Source organism: Oncorhynchus kisutch, linkage group LG22 (genome assembly GCF_002021735.2).
Source record: "Oncorhynchus kisutch isolate 150728-3 linkage group LG22, Okis_V2, whole genome shotgun sequence".
Taxonomy (NCBI): domain Eukaryota; kingdom Metazoa; phylum Chordata; class Actinopteri; order Salmoniformes; family Salmonidae; genus Oncorhynchus; species Oncorhynchus kisutch.
In genome coordinates, this window is record NC_034195.2 from 16,763,914 (window position 1) to 16,785,263 (window position 21,350).

The following is a 21,350-nucleotide window of genomic DNA, read 5'->3' on the forward strand; positions in this document are numbered from 1 at the left end:
GTGCACCTGCGCCTCATGACACTCACCTGGATTATATCACCTTCCTGATTACCTCCCCTATATCTGTCACTCCCCTTGGTTCTCCCCTCAGGGCATTATTTCATGCGTTATTACTGTTTCATCTCTGGACGCTTTTCGTGTTTCTTGTTTTGTTCTATTTATTACATTTTCACTCCCTGTACTTGCTTCCCAACTCCCAGCGTACACATTACAATTTGCTTTGGATAATAGTGACCACTTTCCTATTGTATGTGTCAAGGATAGATTTAGATCCAACCCTTGTTTTTATCAACAAGGAATTTTAAAAATGACAATGAACAGGCCTTTTTTGAGGCATTTATTTTGGTGAATTTTATTGTATTGCATCTATTCCTGACCCAGAGTTGGCTCTGAACCACTTCTCAAATGTTTTCAATTGTATTGTAGATAAACATGCTCCCTTTACAAACAGAGAATTCAAAATAGGTCTTGCCCTTGGTTCAGTCCAGAGCTGTCTGAAGTTTTACACATCCTGCCTGGAAGTCATACATTTCAAGAGTGTGCAAAGCTGTCATCAAGGCAAAGGGTGGCTATTTGAAGAATCTCAAATATTAAATATATTTTGATTTGTTTAACACTTTTTTGGTTAGTACATGATTCCATATCTGTTATTTAATAGTTTTTATGTCTTCACTATTATTCTACAATGTTGAAAATAGTTCAAATAAAGAAAACGTTTGAATGAGTATGTGTTCTAAAAATTTTGACCGGTAGTGTACACCCTGTTTATGGTTTCAGAATTATCTTAGTGACAGAACTCCAGCTATCTTGACAGACGGGATTCAATCTGCATTTCTTGAGATTCAAAAAGGTGTTCCTCAGGGTTCGATTGTGGGTCCATTATTGTTCATTCTGTAAATGAATGACACAGGAAACACTGTTAATACTTGTAACATTCATCTCTATGCAGATGACACAGTTTTGTAATCTTGTGCATGATTTTGATTCACTTATAGATATTAAATTAGTGTTACTTACAAGTAAAACCAAGCTCATTCGGGTTTTCTAGGTTATGAAATGTTGACCCTGAGGACCTGCATATTTGCCCAAACTTAGCTTGTTTCTTAATATAAGTACCTTGGTGTCTGGATTGATGACAAATTGTCCTTTGTAACTGACTATGAAGCGAAACAGCCCATGCAAAACAAACAGATATTTAAACAGTCAGATTTTGATGGGGATTGTTGTATTATGTTAATTGATTGATGTGTGGGCACGTCATTTGACACTAAGGGGATTTTATTATGAACACTGCATGTGAATACTAAAATGCAATCAGTATAATTTATACAGATCATTTTTTGTTGTTCAGCCTAGATGAAGAAAGAGATCAACATCCGACGAGCTTCTCCTTCACGTCTCTATGGATTAAAATGGCAATTTTACTTACTCCAAACAGATTACAAATCAGTGCTGCATGCTTTCCTCTCTTGGCCACGGTAGTCTATGTTTGTGCAATCTATTTCTCTGTATTACATTTTTTGGTCTATTTCTTCCTCCTCTCTCACCTGTCTTTGTCTGTCTCCACCCTCTTTTTCCCTCCCTATCTCTTTTGCCCTCTCCATCCCTCTCTGCTCCCTATCTTTCTGCCCCTATTTCCCTCTGTCTCACTCTGCTTCCTCCACCCCCCCCCTCTCTCTCTCTCTCTCCATTCCTCTCCCCTCCCCCTTTCTCCCTGCCCCTCACACTGTCTCTCTCTCTGTCCCCCTCTCTCCCCTCTCTCTTTCTCTCCCCTCGTCAGGTCCAGAGTACCAGGATGTGGAGGTGCACCTGTTGAGGGAGAAGACTGGGTTTGGCTTCCGTATCCTGGGGGGAGACGAGGCCGTGCAGGCTGTGAGTCCGGACGCCCGTGACAAGGCTCGTATGGGACGGGCTGGACAACACACACACACACACACACCATATAATGCATACCTAACACACCATAATACAACAAAACTTAACAACATGTAATACACACCTCACACAAGCACGTATATCCTCATTTAACACTGCTGCCTACACACTTAATAGCATACACACGGGAACAACATATAATGCCAACCGAACATCATAAAATACACACCTAACACCATAGTAACCACATACACTATAACACACACTTAACGTAATTTTACACACAATATAATCAAATTAAACCTGACAACTGTTAATCACGCTCTCTCTAGCTGACATGAGTAAGACCGTTAAACAGGTGATAACCTTTTAATGTTAATTCACAAGGCCGCAGAGCCAGACGTATTACCAGGACGTGAACTCAGAGCATGCGCTGGCAAGTGTCTTCACTAATATTTTATACCCAGTTTGTAATATCTACATGTTTCAAGCAGACTACCATAGTCCCTGTGCCCAATAACGCCATGGTAATCTTTAAAAATGACTATCGCCTCGTAGCACTCCTGTAGAAATGAAATGCTTTGAAAGGCTGGCCATGGCTCACATTGACACTCAAATTCGCATACCGCCCCATCTGATCCCCAGATGACGCAATCTGTATTGCACTCCACACTGGCCTTTCCCACCTAGACAAGAGGGACATGCTGTTTATTGCTGTTTATTGACTACAACTCAATAGCACTCATAGTGCCCTCCAAGCTCATCAATAAACTATGGACCCTGGGACTGATCACCTGCCTCGGCAACTGGATTCTGGATTTCTTGACGGGCCACCCCCAGGTGGTGAGGATAGGCAACATCACATTCGCTACGCTGACCCTCAACGCGGGGGCCTTGCTTAATCCCCTCCTGTACTCCCTGGTCACCCATGACTGCATGGCCGCACACGACTCCAACACCATTATTAAGTTTGCTACCATTATTAAGTTTGCCACACAACGGTGGTAAGCCTGTTCACTGACAACTATGAGACTGTCTACAGGGAGGAGGTCAAAGACCTGGCAGAACAACAACCGCTCCCTGAACGTCAGCAAGACAAGTTCATTGGTGTCCACATCACCAACAAACTATCATGGTCCAAACACACAAAGACAGTCGAGAAGAGGACATGACAACACCTTTTCACCCTCAGGAGACTGAAAAGGGGTCCCCAGATCCTCAAAACGTTCTACAGCTTTACCATCGAGAGCACTGGTTGCATCACGCCTGGTATGGCAACTGCTCGGCATCTGACCGTAAAGTGCTACAGAGGGTAGTTTGTACGGCCCAGTACATCACTGGGGCCAAGCTTCCTGCCATTCAAGACCTATATACCAGGCAGTGTCAGAGGAAGGCCCAAACAATTGTCAAAGAATCCAGCCACCCTAGTCATAGACTGTGTTCTCTGCTACCACAAAGCAAAGTCTGGAACCAAAAGGACTCTGAACAACTTCTACCCCCAGGCCATAAGACTGCTAAATAGTTAGTTAAATGGCTATCTGGACTATAACAAAATAGCTACCTGGACAATCTGCCTTGAACCTTTTTGCACAAACTTGTTTGACTCCTCACATTCACTGCTGCTACTGTTTATTATCTACAACTTTATTCCTAGTTATATGTACACATCACCCTCAATTACCTCAAACCCCTGCACATTGACTCGATACTGGTACATTGTGTAAACAGCCAAGTTATACTCATTGTGTATTTATTATTACGTGTTTTACTTTTCTATATTTTCTTTCTGTCCGCACTGTTGGGAAGGTCCCATAAGTAAGTATTTCGCTGTTAGTCTACACCTGTTGTTTATGAAGCATGTGACAAACACAATTTGATTTGATTTAAAAGGTCCATTATGTAACTTTTTGTACTACCCAACTGATTTCAGATAGAAATGCGAGTTAACGATCTGTCATTGTCATTGAACGCAAGTCTGATAAGCAGTAGATCCATTCTAAACTCAGCAAAAAAATAAACATCCTCTTACTGTCAACTGCGTTTACTTTCAGAAAAATTAACATGTAAATATTTGTATGACCATAAGATTCAACAACTGAGACATAAACTGAACAAGTTCCACAGACATGTGACTAACAGAAATGGAATAATGTGTCCCTGATCAAATCATAAGTAAGTCAGTATCTGGTGTGGCCACCAGCTGCATTAAGTACTACAGTGCATCTCCTCCTCATGAACTGCACCAGATTTGCCAGTTCTTGCTGTGATATGTTACCCCACTCTTCCAGCAAGGCACCTGCAAGTTCCTGGACATTTCTGGGGGGAATGGCCCTAGCCCTCACCCTCTGATCCAACAGGTCCCAGATGTGCTCAATGGGATTGAGATCAGGGCTCTTCGCTGGCCATGGCAGAACACTGACATTCCTGTCTTGCAGGAAATCATGCACAGAATGAGCAGTATGGCTGGTGGCATTGTCATGCTGGAGGGTCATGTCAGGATGAGTCCAATGATGCTGTGACACACCGCCCCAGATCATGACAGACTCTCCACCTCCAAATTGTTCCTGCTCCAGATTACAGGCCTCGGTGTAATGCTCATTCCTTCGATGATAAACTCGAATCTGACCATCACCCCTGGTGAGAGAAAACTGTGACTCGTCAGTGAAGAGCACCACAGTGACCAGTGGGTTTGTGCCCACAGGCGACGTTTCCGGTGATGTCTGGTGAGGACCAGCCTTACAACAGGCCTACAAGCCCTCAGTCCGGCCTCTCTCAGCCTATTGCAAACAGTCTGAGCACTGATGGAGGGATTGTGTGTTCCTGGTGTAACTCAGGCAGTTGTTGTTGCCATCCTGTCACAGTACTGTACAGGTGTTGTTATACGTGGTCTGCCACTGCGAGGACGATCAGCTGTCCGTCCTGTCTCCATGTAGCACTGTCTTAGGCGTCTCACAGTATGGACATTGCAATTTATTGCCTCGGGCCACATCTGCAATCCTTATGCCTCCTTGCAGCATGCCTAAGGCACATTCACGCAGATGAGCAGGGACCCTGGGCATCTTTCTTTTGGTGTTTTTCAAAGTCAGTAGAAAGGCCTCTTTAGTGTCCTAAGTTCCACAGGTGCATGTTCATTAATTCATTAAGTAATTAATTAATAAACAGAAAATTCCAAATGATCTACTACATAATGGACTATTACTTGGAACTGGAGCATTCGCCTTGTTGTATTCTAGAACAACCCTCAGCGTGAGACATACAGTGCATTTGGAAAGCATTTAGACCCATTGACTTTTTCCACATTTTGTTACATTACAATTAATTAACGAATGAATACAACACGGCGAATGCTCCAGTTCCAAGTAATAGTCCATTATGTAGTAGACCACTTGGAATTTTCTGTTAATTGACACAACACCTCTCCAAAAGGGGAGATAAACCCTTCACCATGTTGTTAGAACACTTGCAGTATCTCAGAAAAGACTACACTAAATACAGCTACCCCTCCCCTTGGCCGGTCCTAAACCTTCAATGTTTACAGATCTGTGAGTTGGAAGATTTAGCAGTACACTGTGGTAAATGCACTGAGTATACCAAACATTAGGAACACTTTCCTAATATTGAGTTTCGCCCCACCATCCCTCAGAACAGTCTCAATTTGTTGTGTCATTGACTCTACAAGGTGTTGAAAAAGTTCCACAGGGATGCTGGCCCATGTTGACTCCAATTCTTCCCACAGTTGTGTCCAGTTGGCTGGGTAGTGGACCATTCTTGATTCACATGGGAAACTGTTGAGTGTGAAAAACCCAGCAGCATTGCAGTTCTTGACACAAACTGTTGCACCTGGCACCTACTACCATACCCCATTCAAAGGCACTTAAATCGTTTGTCTTTCCCATTCACCCTCTGAATGGGACATGCGCAATCCATGTCTCAATTGTCTGAAGGTGTTAAAATCCTTCTTTAACATGTCCCCTTCCCTTCATTCACACTGATTGAAGTGGATTTAACAAGTGACATAAATAAAGGATGGTAGCTTTCACCTGGATTCACCTGGTCAGTCTATGTCATGGAAATAGCAGGCGTTATAAATGTTTTGTTTTATATATATATATATATATATATATATATATATATATATATATATATATATATATATATATGCTACTAATATAGATTGTCATTGAACAGATTGTGATCGGGGCGATCATAGAGAACACTCCTGCAGAACGCGACGGACGACTTCGACCTGGGGACGAGCTCATCTCTGTGGATAAGATGGTGGTTGCTGGGAAACCACACAGATACGTGATCGACCTGATGCACGCCGCCGCTCGCAATGGCCAGGTCAGCCTGGCGGTCCGGAGGAGAGTCCACTTCCCCAGTGAGTAGTGTACACTACAGAGTAGAAACTAATCACCATTATAATGTATTGTACAGTACTATACACTATACACACCTTACACACTATACAACGGCCAGGTCAGCCTGATGTTCCGGAAGAGAATCAATTTTCCTGGTGAGTAGTGTACACTACAGAGGGAGGGGCAAAGAAAACACACTCTCTCTCTCTTTCTCTCTTTCTCTCCCCATATGCTGCCTTCTGTAGGTGAGGTGTTAGGGGTGAATGGCCGTAGCCCTGGCTCCGTGTCCACGCAGCACAGCTCCCCACACAGCGACGACGCCTCAGCTTCCTGTCCCGTCACCCCTGACAACGTCCCGCCGCCCTCCGTCACCTCCCCCCTGGAGGGTGCCGTCCCCCTGCAAACCAATGATGTCATCATCCACCGCAAGGAGAACGAAGGCTTTGGCTTCGTTATCATCAGCTCGTTGAACCGACCGGAGAATGCTGCCATCATCAGTGAGTCAGACATTTTTTCTCACACACCATAGAAGTAGAATTACTCGAGAAAAACTACTAAAGTGATTATACCGTGCATTTGGAAAGTATTCAGACCGCTTGTCTTTTCAACACTTTATTACGTTACAGCCTTATTCAAAAATTGATTAAATGGTTTTTTCCTCCTCATCAATCTTCACACAATGCTCCATAATGTCAGTTTTATTTTGCTAATTTATTACAAATAAAAAACTGAAATGTCACATTTACATAAGTATTAAGACGCTTTTACTCAATATTGTTGAAGCACCTTTGGCAGAGATTACAGCCTTGAGTCTTCATGGGAATAACGCTACAAACTTGACAGACCTGTATTTAGGGAGTTTCTCCCATCCTTCTCTGCAGATCCTCTCAAGCTCTGTCAGGTTGGATGGGGACCTTCGGTGCACAGCTATTTTTAGGTCTCTCCAGAGATGCTAGATCGAGTTCAAGTCCGGGCTCTGGCTGGGCCACTCAAGGACATTCAGAGACCTGTCCCGAATCCACTCCTGTGTTGTCTTGGCTGTGTGCTTAGGGTTGTTGTCCTGTTGGAAGGTGAACCTTCACCCCGGTCGGAGGTCCTGAGTCCTCTGGAACAGGTTTTTATCAAGGATCTCTTTGTACTTTTCTCAGTTAATTTTTCTCTCTTAACCTCTCTAGGGTGTGTGGGATGCTAGCGTCCCATCTGGCCAACATCCAGTGATGTTGCAGAGCGCCAAATTCAATTACAGAAATGCTCATTGTAAAAATTCAGAAAACATTTCTGTTAGGTTTAAAGATGAACTTCTTGTTAAACCAACCACAGTGTCATATTTATAAAATGCTTTTCAGCGAAAGCATACCTAGCCCAGAACATAGCCCAGTCAACAAATTATTACAAACAGTAACCAGCCAAGCAGAAGCCTTACAAAATTCAGAAATAGAGATAAAATTAATCCCTTACCTTTGATGATCTTCATATGGTGGCAATCAGAAGACATTCATTTACTCAATAAATGTTCCTTTTGTTCGACGAAGTCTTTTGCTAGTGCGTTTTCTTCAGTAATCCACAGGCTCAAACTCAGTCAAAACAATCAGACAAAAAAATCCAACTTGTGTCCGTAAAGTTCATAGAAACATGTCAAACGATGTTTATATTCAAACCTCAGGTTGTTTTTTAGCCTAAATGATCTATAATATTTCAACCGGACAATAACGTTGTCAATATAAAAGGTAAACAAGAAATACACATGCGCCTGAAAAAGCTCTTCGACACGTTAGGGTCCACTCGTTCAGACTGGTCTTACTCCCTAATTATAAGAATATACAAGCCTGAAACGATTTCTAAAGACTGTTGACATCTAGTGGAAGGCATAGGAACTGCAAATGGCGTCCTAAGTCAATGGATACTGGAAACAGGATGCAGGATGCAGGGTCTAAATACTTATGTCAATAAGGTGTTTCTGTTGTTGTTTTTTATACCTTTTATGCATTTCTGAAAACCTGTTTTCACTCTGTCATGAGGTATTGTGTGTAGATTGCTGAGGGAAAATGTAATTTCATAAATTTTAGAATAAGGCTGTAACGTAACAAAATGTGGGAAAAGTCAATGGGCCTGAATGCTTTCCGAATGCACTGTATGTCTCACTCTGAGTGTTGTTCTAGAATAGAACAAGGCAGATGCTCCAATTCCAAGTAATAATCCATTATGTTGACTCCAATGCTTCCCACAGTTGTGTCCAGTTGACTGTCCTTTGAGCGGTAGACCATTCTTGATTCACAAGGGAAACTGTTGCAGCAGCATTGCAGTTCTTGACACGAACCAGTGCGCCTGGCACCTACTACCATACCCCATTCAAAGGCACTTAAATATTTTATCTTTCCCATTCAACCCCTATTATAAGATGGTGCCGGAGCAGAAGGCAGACGTTTTATACGTACGTATCTGCGTTGTTTGTAACTTATTTTTGACTATTTTTGTACATAATTTTGCCACTACCATCTCTTATGACCGAAAATAACTTCTAGACTTCCCGACTGCGATTACTCACCCACAGACTAGCAGAATCCTTTTTCTTCATTCACGACTCTGACGAGCCCGAGGCGGAGGACATAAGGCTCCCTCTGGAACAGGCCCTGACCCCAGTGATCTGTGTGAAAAGGAGGTGGAGAAAGAGAGGCAGGAGAGCGGTCTGCCTTCTGAGAAGTCGGAGGCAATTGAATAAACCCCCATTTCCCTCAAGCAAACATGCAATCTTTGGACAATAAAATGGACGAGATACTTGGAAGATTAAACTACCAACGGGACATTAAAAACTCTAACACCAGCGGTTGCTGCTTCACGGAGTCGTGGCTGAACGACAACAATATCAACATACAGCTGGCTGGTTATATGATGTACCAGCAGGAGAGAACAGCAGCGTCTGTTAAGACAAGGGGCAGAGATCTATGTATTTTTGTAAACAACCGCTGGTGTACGATATCTAAAGAAGTCATGCTAAGGACTGTTTTGCTAGCACAGACTGGAATACCTCCAATGGCATTGAGGAGGACACCACATCTGTCATTGGCTTCATCAACATCGATGACGTCATCCCCACAGTGACTGTACGCACATACCCCAACCAGAAGCCATGCATCCGCACTGAGCTAAAGGCTAGAGCTGCTGCTTTCAAGGAGCGGGAGTCTAACCCGGAAGCTTATAAGAAATGCTATGTCCGCTATGTCCTCCGACGAACCATCAAACAGGCAATGTGTCGATACAGGACTAAGATCGAGTCATACTACACTGGCTCTGACACTCATCAGATGTGGCAGGGACTGCAAACCATTACAGACTACAAAGGGAAGCACAGCCGAGAGCTGCCCAGTGACACAAGACCAGACGAGCTAAATAACTTCTATGCTCGCTTCGAGACAAATAACACTGAAACATACATAAGAGCACCAGCTGTTCCAGAAGACTGTGTGATCACGCTCTTCGCAGCCGATTTGAGTAAGTGTGTCAACATTCACAAGGCCGCAGGGCCAGACAGATTACCAGGATGTGTATTGTGAGCATGCACTGACCAACTGGCATGTGTCTTCACTGATATTTTCAACCTCTCCCTATCCGAGTCTGTAAAACCAACATGTTTTAAGCAGACCACCATAGTCCCTGTGCCCAAGAACACTAAGTTAACCTGCCTAATTTACTACTGACCCGTAGAACTCACGTCTGTAGCCATAAAGTGCTTTGAAAGGTTGGTCATGGCTCACATCAAGACTATTTTCCCAGAAACCCTAGACCCACTACAATTTGCATACCACCCCAACAGATCCACAGATGATGCAATCTCTATTGCACTCCAAACTGCCCTTTCCCACCTGGACAAAAGGAACACCTATATGAGAATGCTATTCATTGACTACAGCTCAGTGTTCAACACCATAGTGCCCTCAAAGCTCCTCACTACTCTAAGGACCCTGTGACTAAACACCTCCCTCTGCAACTGGATCCTGGACTTCCGGACGGGCCTCCACCAGGTGGTAAGGGTAGGGAACAACACATCCGCCACGCTAATCCTCAATATAGGGGCCCCTCAGGGGTGCGTGCTAAGTCCCCTCCTGTACTCCCTGTTCAGTCATGACTGCACGGCCAGGAACGACTCCAACAACATCATTCAGTTTGCCGATGACACAACAGTGGTAGGCCTGATCACCAACAATGACGAGACCTATAGGGAGGAGGTCAGAGACCTGGCCATGTGGTGCCAGGACAACAACCTCTCCCTCAACGTGATCAAGACAAAGGAGATGATTGTGGACTACAGGAAAAAGAGGACCGAGCACTCCCCCATTCTCATCAACAGGGCTGTATTGGAGCATGTTGAGAGTTTCAAGTTATTTGGTGTCCACATCACCAACAAACTAACTTGGTCTAAGCACAACAAGACAGTTGTGAAGACGGCACGACAAAACCTATTCCCCCTCAGGAGGCTGATAAGTTTGGCATGGGTCCTCAAAAATGTTCTACAGCTGCAACTGTAGACCGGCATCTTTGATGAGCTTGACAATGTCAGCGTGGGGCATGCTGATGATGGACTGCCCATTGACAGCCAGGATCCGGTCACCAATCTTCAGGCTCCCGCAGCGGTCTGCCGGGCTGCTCTCGATGATACGACCGATCTTATGGGGCACAGCTAGTAGGGTGGTAGAAGCAATGGTTGAAATGTTAGAAAAAGGAAGAATATGAGGGTTGTCAAGTGCTGGACAGAAGAAGAAAAAAAGTAAAAACAGAGCATTGCATCACTAATTGCATTACTGTCTGGTATGGCAACTGCTCGGCCTCCGACCACAAGGCACTACAGAGGGTAGTGCGTATGGCCCAGCACATCACTCAAGCTTCCTGCCATCCAGGACCTCTATACCAGGCAGTGTCAGAGGCCCTTAAAATTGTTAGACTCCAGCCACCCTAGTCATAGACTGTTCTCTCTGCTACCGTACGTCAAGCATTACCGGAGTACCAAGTCTAGGTCCAAGAGGCTTCTGAACAGCTTCTACCCCCAAGCCATAAGACTCCTGAAGATCTAATCAAATGGCTACCCAGGGTATTTGCATTGCCCCCCTCCCCTTTTACACCGCTGCTACTCTCTGTTGTTATCATCTATGCATAGTCCCTTTAATAACTCTACCTACAGTACATATTACCTCAACTAACCGGTGCCCCGCACATTGACTCTGTACCAGTACCCACCTGTATATAGTCTCGCTATTGTTATTTTACTGCTGCTCTTAAATTACTTATTACTTTTATTTATTTTTATTTTTCATATATTTTTTAACTGCACTGTTGGTTAGGGGCTTGTAAGTAAGCATTTCAAGGTCTACACCTGTTGTATTCAGAGCAAGTGACTAATAACATTTGATTTGCTCCCACAATGGTTTGCTGAGTCACACACAAGACAGAGTTTTGTCAGTTTCCCAGAAGGATCAAACATTTTCTTGTGTGTGCACTTCTCAAAAAACACTTGAGAGCAGATTACAAAGTTGAAAACATTACTACTTTTTTTCTTCTTCTGTCCAGCACTTGACAACCCTCATATTCTTCCTTTTTCTAACATTTCAACCATTGCTTCTACCACCCTACTAGCTGTGCCCCATAAGATCGGTCGTATCATCGAGAGCAGCCCGGCAGACCGCTGCGGGAGCCTGAAGATTGGTGACCGGATCCTGGCTGTCAATGGGCAGTCCATCATCAGCATGCCCCACGCTGACATTGTCAAGCTCATCAAAGATGCCGGTCTCACTGTCACCCTTCACATCATACCAGAGGAAGGTGAGTTAGCGAGAGAGTATGAGAGAGAGAGAGAGAGTGTGAGAGAGAGTGTGTGAGAAAGAGAGAGAGAGTGTGTGTGTGTGAGAGAGAGAGAGTGTGTGAGAGAGAGAGTGTGAGAGAGAGAGAGAGAGTGTGAGAGAGAGTGTGTGAGAGAGAGTGTGAGAGAGAGAGAGAGTGTGAGAGAGAGAGAGAGTGTGAGAGAGAGAGAGAGTGAGAGAGAGAGAGAGAGAGAGAGAGAGTGAGAGAGAGAGAGTGTGAGAGAGAGAGAGTGAGAGTGTGAGAGAGAGAGTGTGAGAGAGAGAGAGAGTGTGTGAGAGAGAGAGAGAGAGTGTGAGAGAGAGAGAGAGTGTGAGAGAGAGAGAGTGAGAGAGAGAGAGAGAGTGAGAGAGAGAGAGAGAGAGAGAGAGAGAGTGTGAGAGAGAGAGAGAGTGTGAGAGAGAGAGAGAGTGAGAGAGAGAGAGAGAGTGTGAGAGAGAGAGAGTGTGAGAGAGAGTGTGAGAGAGAGAGAGTGTGAGAGAGAGTGTGAGAGAGAGAGAGAGTATGAGAGAGACAGTGTGAAAGAGAGAGAGAGAGAATTGTGGGGTCTCTAGATGCTCCATAGACTGTTTCTGTTTTTTTCCAATTACAGGGTCTTACACCGAATCTAACTCCTTAATGCTGAGTGCAAAGCAAAGATGTATTGTGTCCCGTTTTTACAGTCTTTGTTTATTTTTTGTTTTTTATATAAAGGTTTGGTCACCATTGAGACCTGGGTTTCATTTGCAAGGGAGCCCTGTAAACATGAACATACAATAATTCATATCAATACAATAAATACATTTATCAAGATGAATCAAAACAAACACAACTCTCACATATGACCTCCCTTAAACTCCATCTAAACTTTCCAATGGAGACCAGCGAGTCTAATTTCAAGGTGGCCTGAAGGCTGTTTCATGAGCTGGGGGCATACAAACTAAAAGCACTCCAGTCAGAGATAGTAGTCAACCAATCCAGATTAAGATCACCCCAAATTCCTAATTCAAATTTAGCATAGTTAGATAGCAAGTCAGACCATTGGCAGAGAGAGGGTGATAAATTCCCACTGGCGTAAATGGGACATTATTACCAAGCCCACAATTAGGACTAGACATTCAAATTGCTTAGAGACAGATGTATTTTTTGTATTTATACAGGTTTTTACTCTCTTTTACTCTCTCTTTTTCAAGAGAGACCTGGTCCAACAGCAGCAGGGGGAACAAAGTTTCAGACAAAACAAATGACATACACTAACACATCATTGAACAAAACTATGGACACACATACAGTACAACAATTACATATTTTGTAAAGAAACATGAATTTCACAAAAAAAACAGCTGTGGAGTGAACATTTAATTAACCACGGTCATGGAACAGGACAAGGCAGCATCTGGACAGAATATAGGAGGGGCAATCAACATAGTGATGGAGTCCAGGTTTGTCCAATGAAGCGCAGGTGCATGTAACGATGGTGAGAGGTGTGCCTAATGATAAGGCAGTCTGGCGCCAGAGAGGGAGAGCGGGAGCAGGCGTGACAGTACCCCCCTAAGGGCGCCACCCAGCATCCCACCGAGGCATGGGCGCTGGACAAGCTGTCTGGGGGCGTAGAAGCCTGACGAACCGGCAGAGGCATTGGAGCCTGGTGAGCCGGCTCAGGCGTGGGAACCTGACGATCCGGCTGGGGCGTGAAATCCCGATGATCCTAATGAGGCGTGGGAGCCTAATGAACCGGCTGAGGCGTGGGAGCCTGATGGCCGGCTGAAGCATGACGTGGGTGTGGGTGCCTGCTGAGCCCACCGAGGCAAGACGACCTCTCAAGCCAGCTAAGGGTTGTAAGCCTGATGAGCTAGTTGAAGCACCCCCGGTTCCCTCTGCGATAGCACCCAGACCCGACGTCACCAACCGAAACTCCCAAATGTTTATTTTAGGGGTGTCAGCATTCTGTGAGGATCTACGCCAGGGACGAGAAGCAGGTACAGGGAGAGAACATTTAATTAACCATGGACATGGAACAGGACAGAACAGTGTCTGGACAAGAACACACTATGAAATTAATGCTGACACAGGGATCTAACCAAATACACAGATATAGGAGGGGCAATCAACATAGTGATGGAGTCCAGGTGGGTCCAATGAAGCACAGGTGTGTGTAACAATGGTGACAGGTGTGTGTAATGATTGGCAGTCTGTCGCCCTCGAGCGCCAGAGAGGAAGAGTGAGAGCAGGTGTGACAATACCAGTGTTTAAGCCTATGCAAGGTCAATGATGACCAGCCAATGGCGCTGTAGAGATCACAATGTGTTAGACGTTTTTGACAGATACAGAAACATTTAAGTTGTTTATAAATATGGTGACACCACCACCTCTGCAAACTCTGTCAGATCTTAAATCATTATAACCAGTCAGAGACACATCAGTATCCAGCACAGTCTGATTTAGCACGCTTCAGATATAACCAGAATCTCTAATTCAAGCATACTATGCCAGTTGGTAACCCCCTATTTGAAAATACCATTTGGCTAGCTTGAATTTGTATAAATACAAGATTGTCCAGAACTGTACCATTGGGAATTTCCTTTGAGCGAGGAGGTGGATTAAAACAAGAGTCAGGGTTAACTGCAGTATGATGATAATGCTATTAATTTATGGTTGGGATTACCTGTGCGGAACACAGGATGTTGAAAAGTTGTCTCAGCGCAGCCTTGAGAAATGCGGGGACAGGGTCCAGGAACCAAGATGATTTGGATGGACCCCATCTTCTCTGTAGAGCATTTTCTGTTTCCAAAAGGTGTCAAAGTAATCCACAAAAGTAACTCCAACAGAACTACAGACTCCTAGACAGTCGTGTAGCGCCAGCATCCTACTGAATATTTCACTGCCACGACTCAGTAATATCACTGGTCATGAAATAATTGGATGTTTGTTGGAGTCTTTCAGAGTTCCAATCAGTTCTTTAAAATCCTTCTCAGCGTAAAACAGTAGGACACAGCCTAGTAATGTGCTGTACCCAAGACCCAGGATTAGCTCAAGGTTTCTACCCCGGGAGCCGAGATGTTTCTCAGTATAGAGCTGCTGATAATAACGGCTGGTGGAATTGCAGAGGAGCTTCGGCAGTTTTTTTGCATCCCCCCGGCGGCAAAACCCATTATGGCTGACAAAGGCTTAACCAACAGTGCAGTTCAAGAAGAGTGAAGAAAATATTTACCAATTAAACTAAAGTAAAAAATAATAAAAAAGTAACACATTAAACAATAACAATAATGAGGCTATATACAGAGGGTACCGGTACCGAGTCAATGTATGGTTTAGTCGAGGTAACTTGTACATGTAGGTAGGGGTGAAGTGACTATACATAGGCCACTTCTTGTGCCATGTGACAAATATTTTATAGGCCTACTTAAAGGGATAGTTACGAAATTACATATTGGTTTCCTTACCGTGTAAGCAGTCTATGGACAAGGTTTGGACAGCAAGCCATGCTTTTGTTTACCTGGCCACTGTTTCAAATGCTAATTATGTTTTTACATTTGTGGCACAAAACCAAAGCATTGATTGCTGTCATACCTTGTCCATAACCAAGGTTGCCAGGTGCACTGTGTTTCTTCTGACACATTGGTGCGGCTGGCTTCCGGGTTGGATGCGCCCTGTGTTAAGAAGCAGTGCGGCTTGGTTGGGTTATGTATCGGAGGACGCATGACTTTCAACCTTCGTCTCTCCCGAGCCCGTGCGGGAGTTGTAGCGATGAGACAAGATAGTAGCTACTAAACAATTGGATACCATGAAATTGGGGAGAAAAATGGGTAAACATAAAAAATAAAAATAAAAAGATTACTAGTAATAATAAATTGTATGGACAATTAACCTTTTCTCCCTTTGATTATATATGCAAATTACATTCTAGAAAGCCTGAATTGTCATCTAAAATATAGGTAACCAGTGACAAAAAGGCAGCACAAGTATTTTATTACGTAATGTAGTAAAAATCTACAAAATATGTTATGCTGTCATTTATACTGATTTATAATGTTAAGGGGTTAACTATTATCTGACTATAAGTTTTGATTTTAAAAAAGCAACATTTGTAAAAGTTGGCTGTTCAAAAACCAACCGTTTTCATAGAATGACCCAGTTGTGAAAGTTATGATATTAGCTTCAAAGTGAAAAATAATCTCTTGACGAGACATACCTGGATGAATAATTAAGCAATAAGGCACGAGTAGGTGTGGTATATGGCCAATATACCACGACTAAGGGTTGTTCTTATGCACAACACACCATGGAGTGCCTGGACACAGCCCCTAGACGTGGTATATTGGCCATATACCTCAAACCCACGAGGTGCCTTATTGCCATAATAAAATGGTTACCAACATAATTAGAGCAGTAAAAATAAATGTTTTGTCATACCCGTGGTATACGGTCTGATATACCATGGCTGTCAGCCAATCAGCATTCAGGGCTCGAACCACCCAGTTTATAATGTCTGTTAGGGGTCGATGGAAAGGGAAAATAAAAAGAGAGAAAAAGTGAGCGATATAAATATATAAAGATGGCGAGAGAGAGATAACAGCACCAACATCTTTGGGGACAAAAAGTGACATTTCTTACATTTCCTTTTCTTATTACGTCATGTTAATTTTTCAATTTGTTTTCAATTAGATTTCTCCTGTTCCCTCTGTCTCAGGGCACACAGTGTTGTTTTGTGTCAATTGTTGCTATGAAACCTCTCCATTACTACTACGAAGCATATCTGTTGTTACCATGAAAACTCCATTTCTCCATCTCAGATCCCAACTCAGGGCACAGCTCAGAGAAGCAGAGCCCCATGACCCAGAAACACAGCCCCCAGGCACAGCCCAGCCCTGTAGCCACCCAGCCCAGCCAAGGAGCCTCCCAGGCAGGCCCAGCACCACCAACAGCCCAGCCAAGCCAAGTACTAGCAGTAGACACCCAGCCGGCCCCAGGAGCAGCCGCCCAGCCCAACCCGCCAGGGGCCCAGCAGAGCCCAGGCGCCCAGCCACCCAGTCACCCTCCCCCAATCTACCTCCACGATGGAAGGTATGTAGAGAGAGAGGAATGCTTGACCCTATCTGTCAGTGAGAGTCATTCTTGTCAGAAGTTACAACTACAGTTATTAGGATGCTTCTCCTATGCACTTTGGACATGACGTTTTGTGTGTGTGTGTGCATGACGGATTGGGTGAGGGTGGATTTTGGTTGTGTGTGTACATGTGTGTGGGGTGGGGGGCATTGTGGATGTTTGTATACATTTACAGTGTGTGTGTGTGTGTGTGTGTGTGATGACTGAGTAAAACAGGACTGTTTAAGGAAGGAAAGTGATCCGGTTCTTGCTGCTGGCCTTGGCAATGATGAGTGTGTGTGAAAAAGAGTGCCACCAACTGGTGATGGTCTCTGACAGAGGTGCCGGTTTAGTATAGGTACAGGACGGAAATGACCAGCAGGAGACAGATGCACAACTCATACATTTATTGCCACACCACCGGACAGAGAAGGCAGTACAAGAAGGAGATTGAATGTGAATAGTATAAGTGGTTTCTTAAACCGAGACAGAAATACACAGTGTATTACAATATGTTATATCAAATCAAATGAAAGTGTATTTGTCACGTACGCCGAATAAAACAGATGTAGACCTTACAGTGAAATACCTACTTACAAGCTCGAACCAATAGTGCAAAAAAGGTATTAGGTGAACAATAGGTAAGTAAAGAAATAAAACAACAGTAATAAGACAGTTGAAAATAACAGTAGCGAGGTGTTATACAGACACCGGTTAGTCAGGCTCATTGAGGTAGTATGTGCATGTAGATATGGTTAATGTGACTATGCATATATGATGAAGAGAGTAGCAGTAGCGTAAAAGAGGGGTTGACGAGTGGTGGGTGGCGGGACACAATGCAGATAGCCAATTGCAGGTAGCCAATGTGCGGGAGCACTGGTTGGTCGGGCCAATTTAGGTAGTATGTACATGAATGTATAGTTAAAGTGACTATGCATATATGATAAACAGAGAGTAGCAGCAGTGTAAAAGAGGGGTTGGGGGGGCACACAATACAAATAGTCCAGGTAGCCATTTGATTACCTGATCAGGAATCTTATGGCTTGGGGGTAAAACTGTTGAGAAGCCTTTTTGTCCTAGACTTGGCACTCCGGCACCGCTTGCCATGCGGTAGTAGTTTTTAGGGCCTTCCTCTGACACCGCCTGGTGTAGAGTTCCTGGATAGCAGTAAGGCTATAGGAATAGTAATGCTATGGTAGCAATATAGGCAGCAATAGAGGGTAATGGCATATATACAGCGATAAGATTTTAACAAAGGGCTAACAGGGGCTATGTACAGGGGCTAGGCTAACCTAACACAAAATAGGAACCAGGCCGATTAGCATTAACAGTTAGCATGCTAGGCTAGTAGGCCAAAGTCAATGGGTTACTACACAGTAGAGCTACTAGCATTGGCTAGTGGGGCTAGCATAGTACACAGTATGGCTGTATAGACAATAGCAGCTAGCAGTAGCGTGCTAAATCAAATTGTATTTGCGCCAAATATAACAGGTGCAGACTTTCATCATGAAATGCTTACTTACGAGCCATTTCCCAACAATGCAGAGTTAAAAAGTAAAGAAAATGTGCTAAATAAAAATAGGAAATAGTAATACAATAAAATAACAATAACAAGGCTATATACAAGGAGTACCACTACCGAGTCAATATGCAGGGGTACGGGGTCATTGAGGTAATATCTACATGTAGTTAGGGGTAAAAGTGACTAGGCAATCAGGACAATTACGAGCAGTGTATGTTAAAGTGTGTCTATATATATATATATATATATATATATATATATATATATATATATATATATATGTGTGTGTGTGTGTGTGTGTGTGTGTGTGTGTGTGTGTGTGTGTGTGTGCGTGCGTGCATGGCATCAATATGCGTGTGTGTTTTGTGTGAGCGTATGTTTGTGTGTTTGTTTGTGTTGGAGTGTCAATGTAGTATGTGTGAGTGTGTGGGTAGATTCCAGTGAGTACGCATTGAGCCATTGAAAGTGCAAAAAAAAGGGGATCAATGCAAATAGTCCAGGTAGCCAGTCTTAGGTAGAAGCTGTTCAGGAGCCTTTTGATCTCAGATTGTGCTCCGGTATTGCTTGCCATGCGGTAGCAGAGAGAACAGTCTCTGACTTGGGGGGACTGGATTCTAGTCTGACTTGGGGGGACTGGGCCGTACGCACTACCCTCTGTAGGTCCTTACGGTCAGATGCCAAGCAGTTGCCATACCAAGCAGTGATGCAGCCAGTCAAGATGGTCTCAATGGTGCAGCTGTAGAACCTTTTGAGGATCTGAGTGCCCATGCCAAATCTTCTCAGCCTCCTGGGCGAAGAAACGGTGTCGTGCCCTCTTCACGACTGTAATGATGTGTTTGGACCATGATAAATGCTCTGCTCATTTCCCATGCTGTCCGTATTTGCGCTTTTGGTTTCATTGCTGAATTCGTATTGATTTGTCCGTGCCATTTGACTTTGCACACAAGGTCAGGACAGCATATTGACTGCATGACAAATCATGTATGAAGAACTTTAGGTAGATTCAACTTAGTAATGTGGAAACTAAGGCCAAGGGAAGGGTGCCTATTGAAAGAGCTAGAGTCCCACAGTTTCTGGCTCTAACTCCCAGGGTTAGATAGAGGGTTAAAGTCTGAAGGGTTTTTGTGTGTGTTTGTGTGTGCACTACAAAGGAAGTACGGTGCCATTTGGGACATAAACACTCAACCCTCTGTCTGTTGTCCACAGATCAGAGGTGAAAGCCAGGCAGGATGTGAAACCAGACATCTGCCAGCCTCCGTTCACCGACTACCGGCAGCCCCCCGTCGACTACCGGCACCCTCCAGTGACTGATTACCGGCAGCCACCCACACTGGACTACCGGCACCCTCCTCCCCTCATCGACTACAGACAGCACTCGACATCACTCGCTGCACAGTTACCTCTAGCACAGTTTCCCCCAGACTTCCGACCACAGGTAAGACTGAATATCCCAGACTTCCCTACTACAGTACACACCATACCATAGCCCAGAATTAGCACAGAATTCCATAGTACAAACACTCAAAAACTGCACAGCTTCCACTGGCACAGTTCCCCCAGACTTCAGACCACAGGTAAGACTACTACACATCAACGTTAAGACTATAAATCCCAGAATCCCCTTTAACAGACAACACTCAGTGGACAGTTGCATTTAGGGATTCACCCCAGACTTCAGACCACTGCCGATCCGAGTATCCCCTATTACACACCACAGGTAAGACAACACACCCCAGAATCCCATATTACAGACAAGTAAAACTACACATCCCAGACTACAGACAGGTTATTGGTTGGCTATGTATTGGCTTTAATGAATGTTGGTTATTGGTTGTGTGTTGTGCACAGGACTTTGACTACTTCACGGTAGAGCTGGAGAAGAGTGTGAAGGGTTTTGGCTTCAGTATCCGTGGGGGGCGGGAGTACAAGATGGATCTGTTTGTGCTGCGGCTCGCCGAGGATGGGCCGGCCATCCGCAATGGCAGAATGAGGGTAAGTGACATCACTTCTTGTCCTGTCTGCAATGCAGCCACATCATTTTCCATCTCAATAGTGATGCAGTACTTCATACAGTATGACCTCTCTATGCTCATCCTGTCCCATCCTTACTTTCTCTTTTTAATCGCTTTGTCTCTCCTCTCTAACTCTCCCTCTCTCTATTTCTATCTCTCCCCCACTCTCCCCCTCTCTCTGTCTCTCTCAATCTATCTCACTGCCTCTCCCCTCTATCTCTCGCTCTCTCTCTCAGGTGGGGGATCAAATCATTGAGATAAATGGGGATAGTACCCGAGACATGACTCACGCCCGGGCCATCGAGCTGATCAAGGCAGGGGGGAGGTGGGTGAGACTGCTGCTGAAGAGAGGCACAGGACAGGTGCCTGAGTATGGTGGGTATCCACCAAACACACCTCCCATATGTATTTCTCTTTCTCGCGCTTTCCTTCTCTTGCTCTATCAATTTATCTCTCTCTTTAATTACATTTTTCTCTCTCAGACTATCTTTTTGTTTCTGGGTGACTGTCTGTTTTTTGCTCTTGTTATTTAATTTAATTATTTCTCTCTCTCTCTCTGACACTCACTCACACATCACTGCAAATGTTACAACCATGATTAGGGCTGTTACGGCACAGTCACGAATCATGACAGCAGTCAAATTTGACTTGAATGGTGAGTCACAGTAA

General features: G+C 44.2%; 1 protein-coding gene across 5 annotated transcripts in view; it reads left to right on the forward strand.

Moving 5' to 3' along the window:
• LOC109867612 (membrane-associated guanylate kinase, WW and PDZ domain-containing protein 2) overlaps positions 1–21,350 on the forward strand; it is a 297,617-nt gene that overhangs the window by 262,697 nt on the left and 13,570 nt on the right. For all 5 annotated transcript variants that reach the window (XM_031801801.1, XM_031801802.1, XM_031801800.1 and 2 more), the window contains exons 14-21: positions 1,781–1,872; positions 6,064–6,256; positions 6,482–6,733; positions 11,862–12,047; positions 16,856–17,126; positions 19,876–20,104; positions 20,518–20,661; positions 20,918–21,056. In XM_031801801.1, the coding sequence (XP_031657661.1) occupies positions 1,781–1,872; positions 6,064–6,256; positions 6,482–6,733; positions 11,862–12,047; positions 16,856–17,126; positions 19,876–20,104; positions 20,518–20,661; positions 20,918–21,056 (1,506 nt within the window). The remainder of the gene's footprint in view (positions 1–1,780; positions 1,873–6,063; positions 6,257–6,481; positions 6,734–11,861; positions 12,048–16,855; positions 17,127–19,875; positions 20,105–20,517; positions 20,662–20,917; positions 21,057–21,350) is intronic.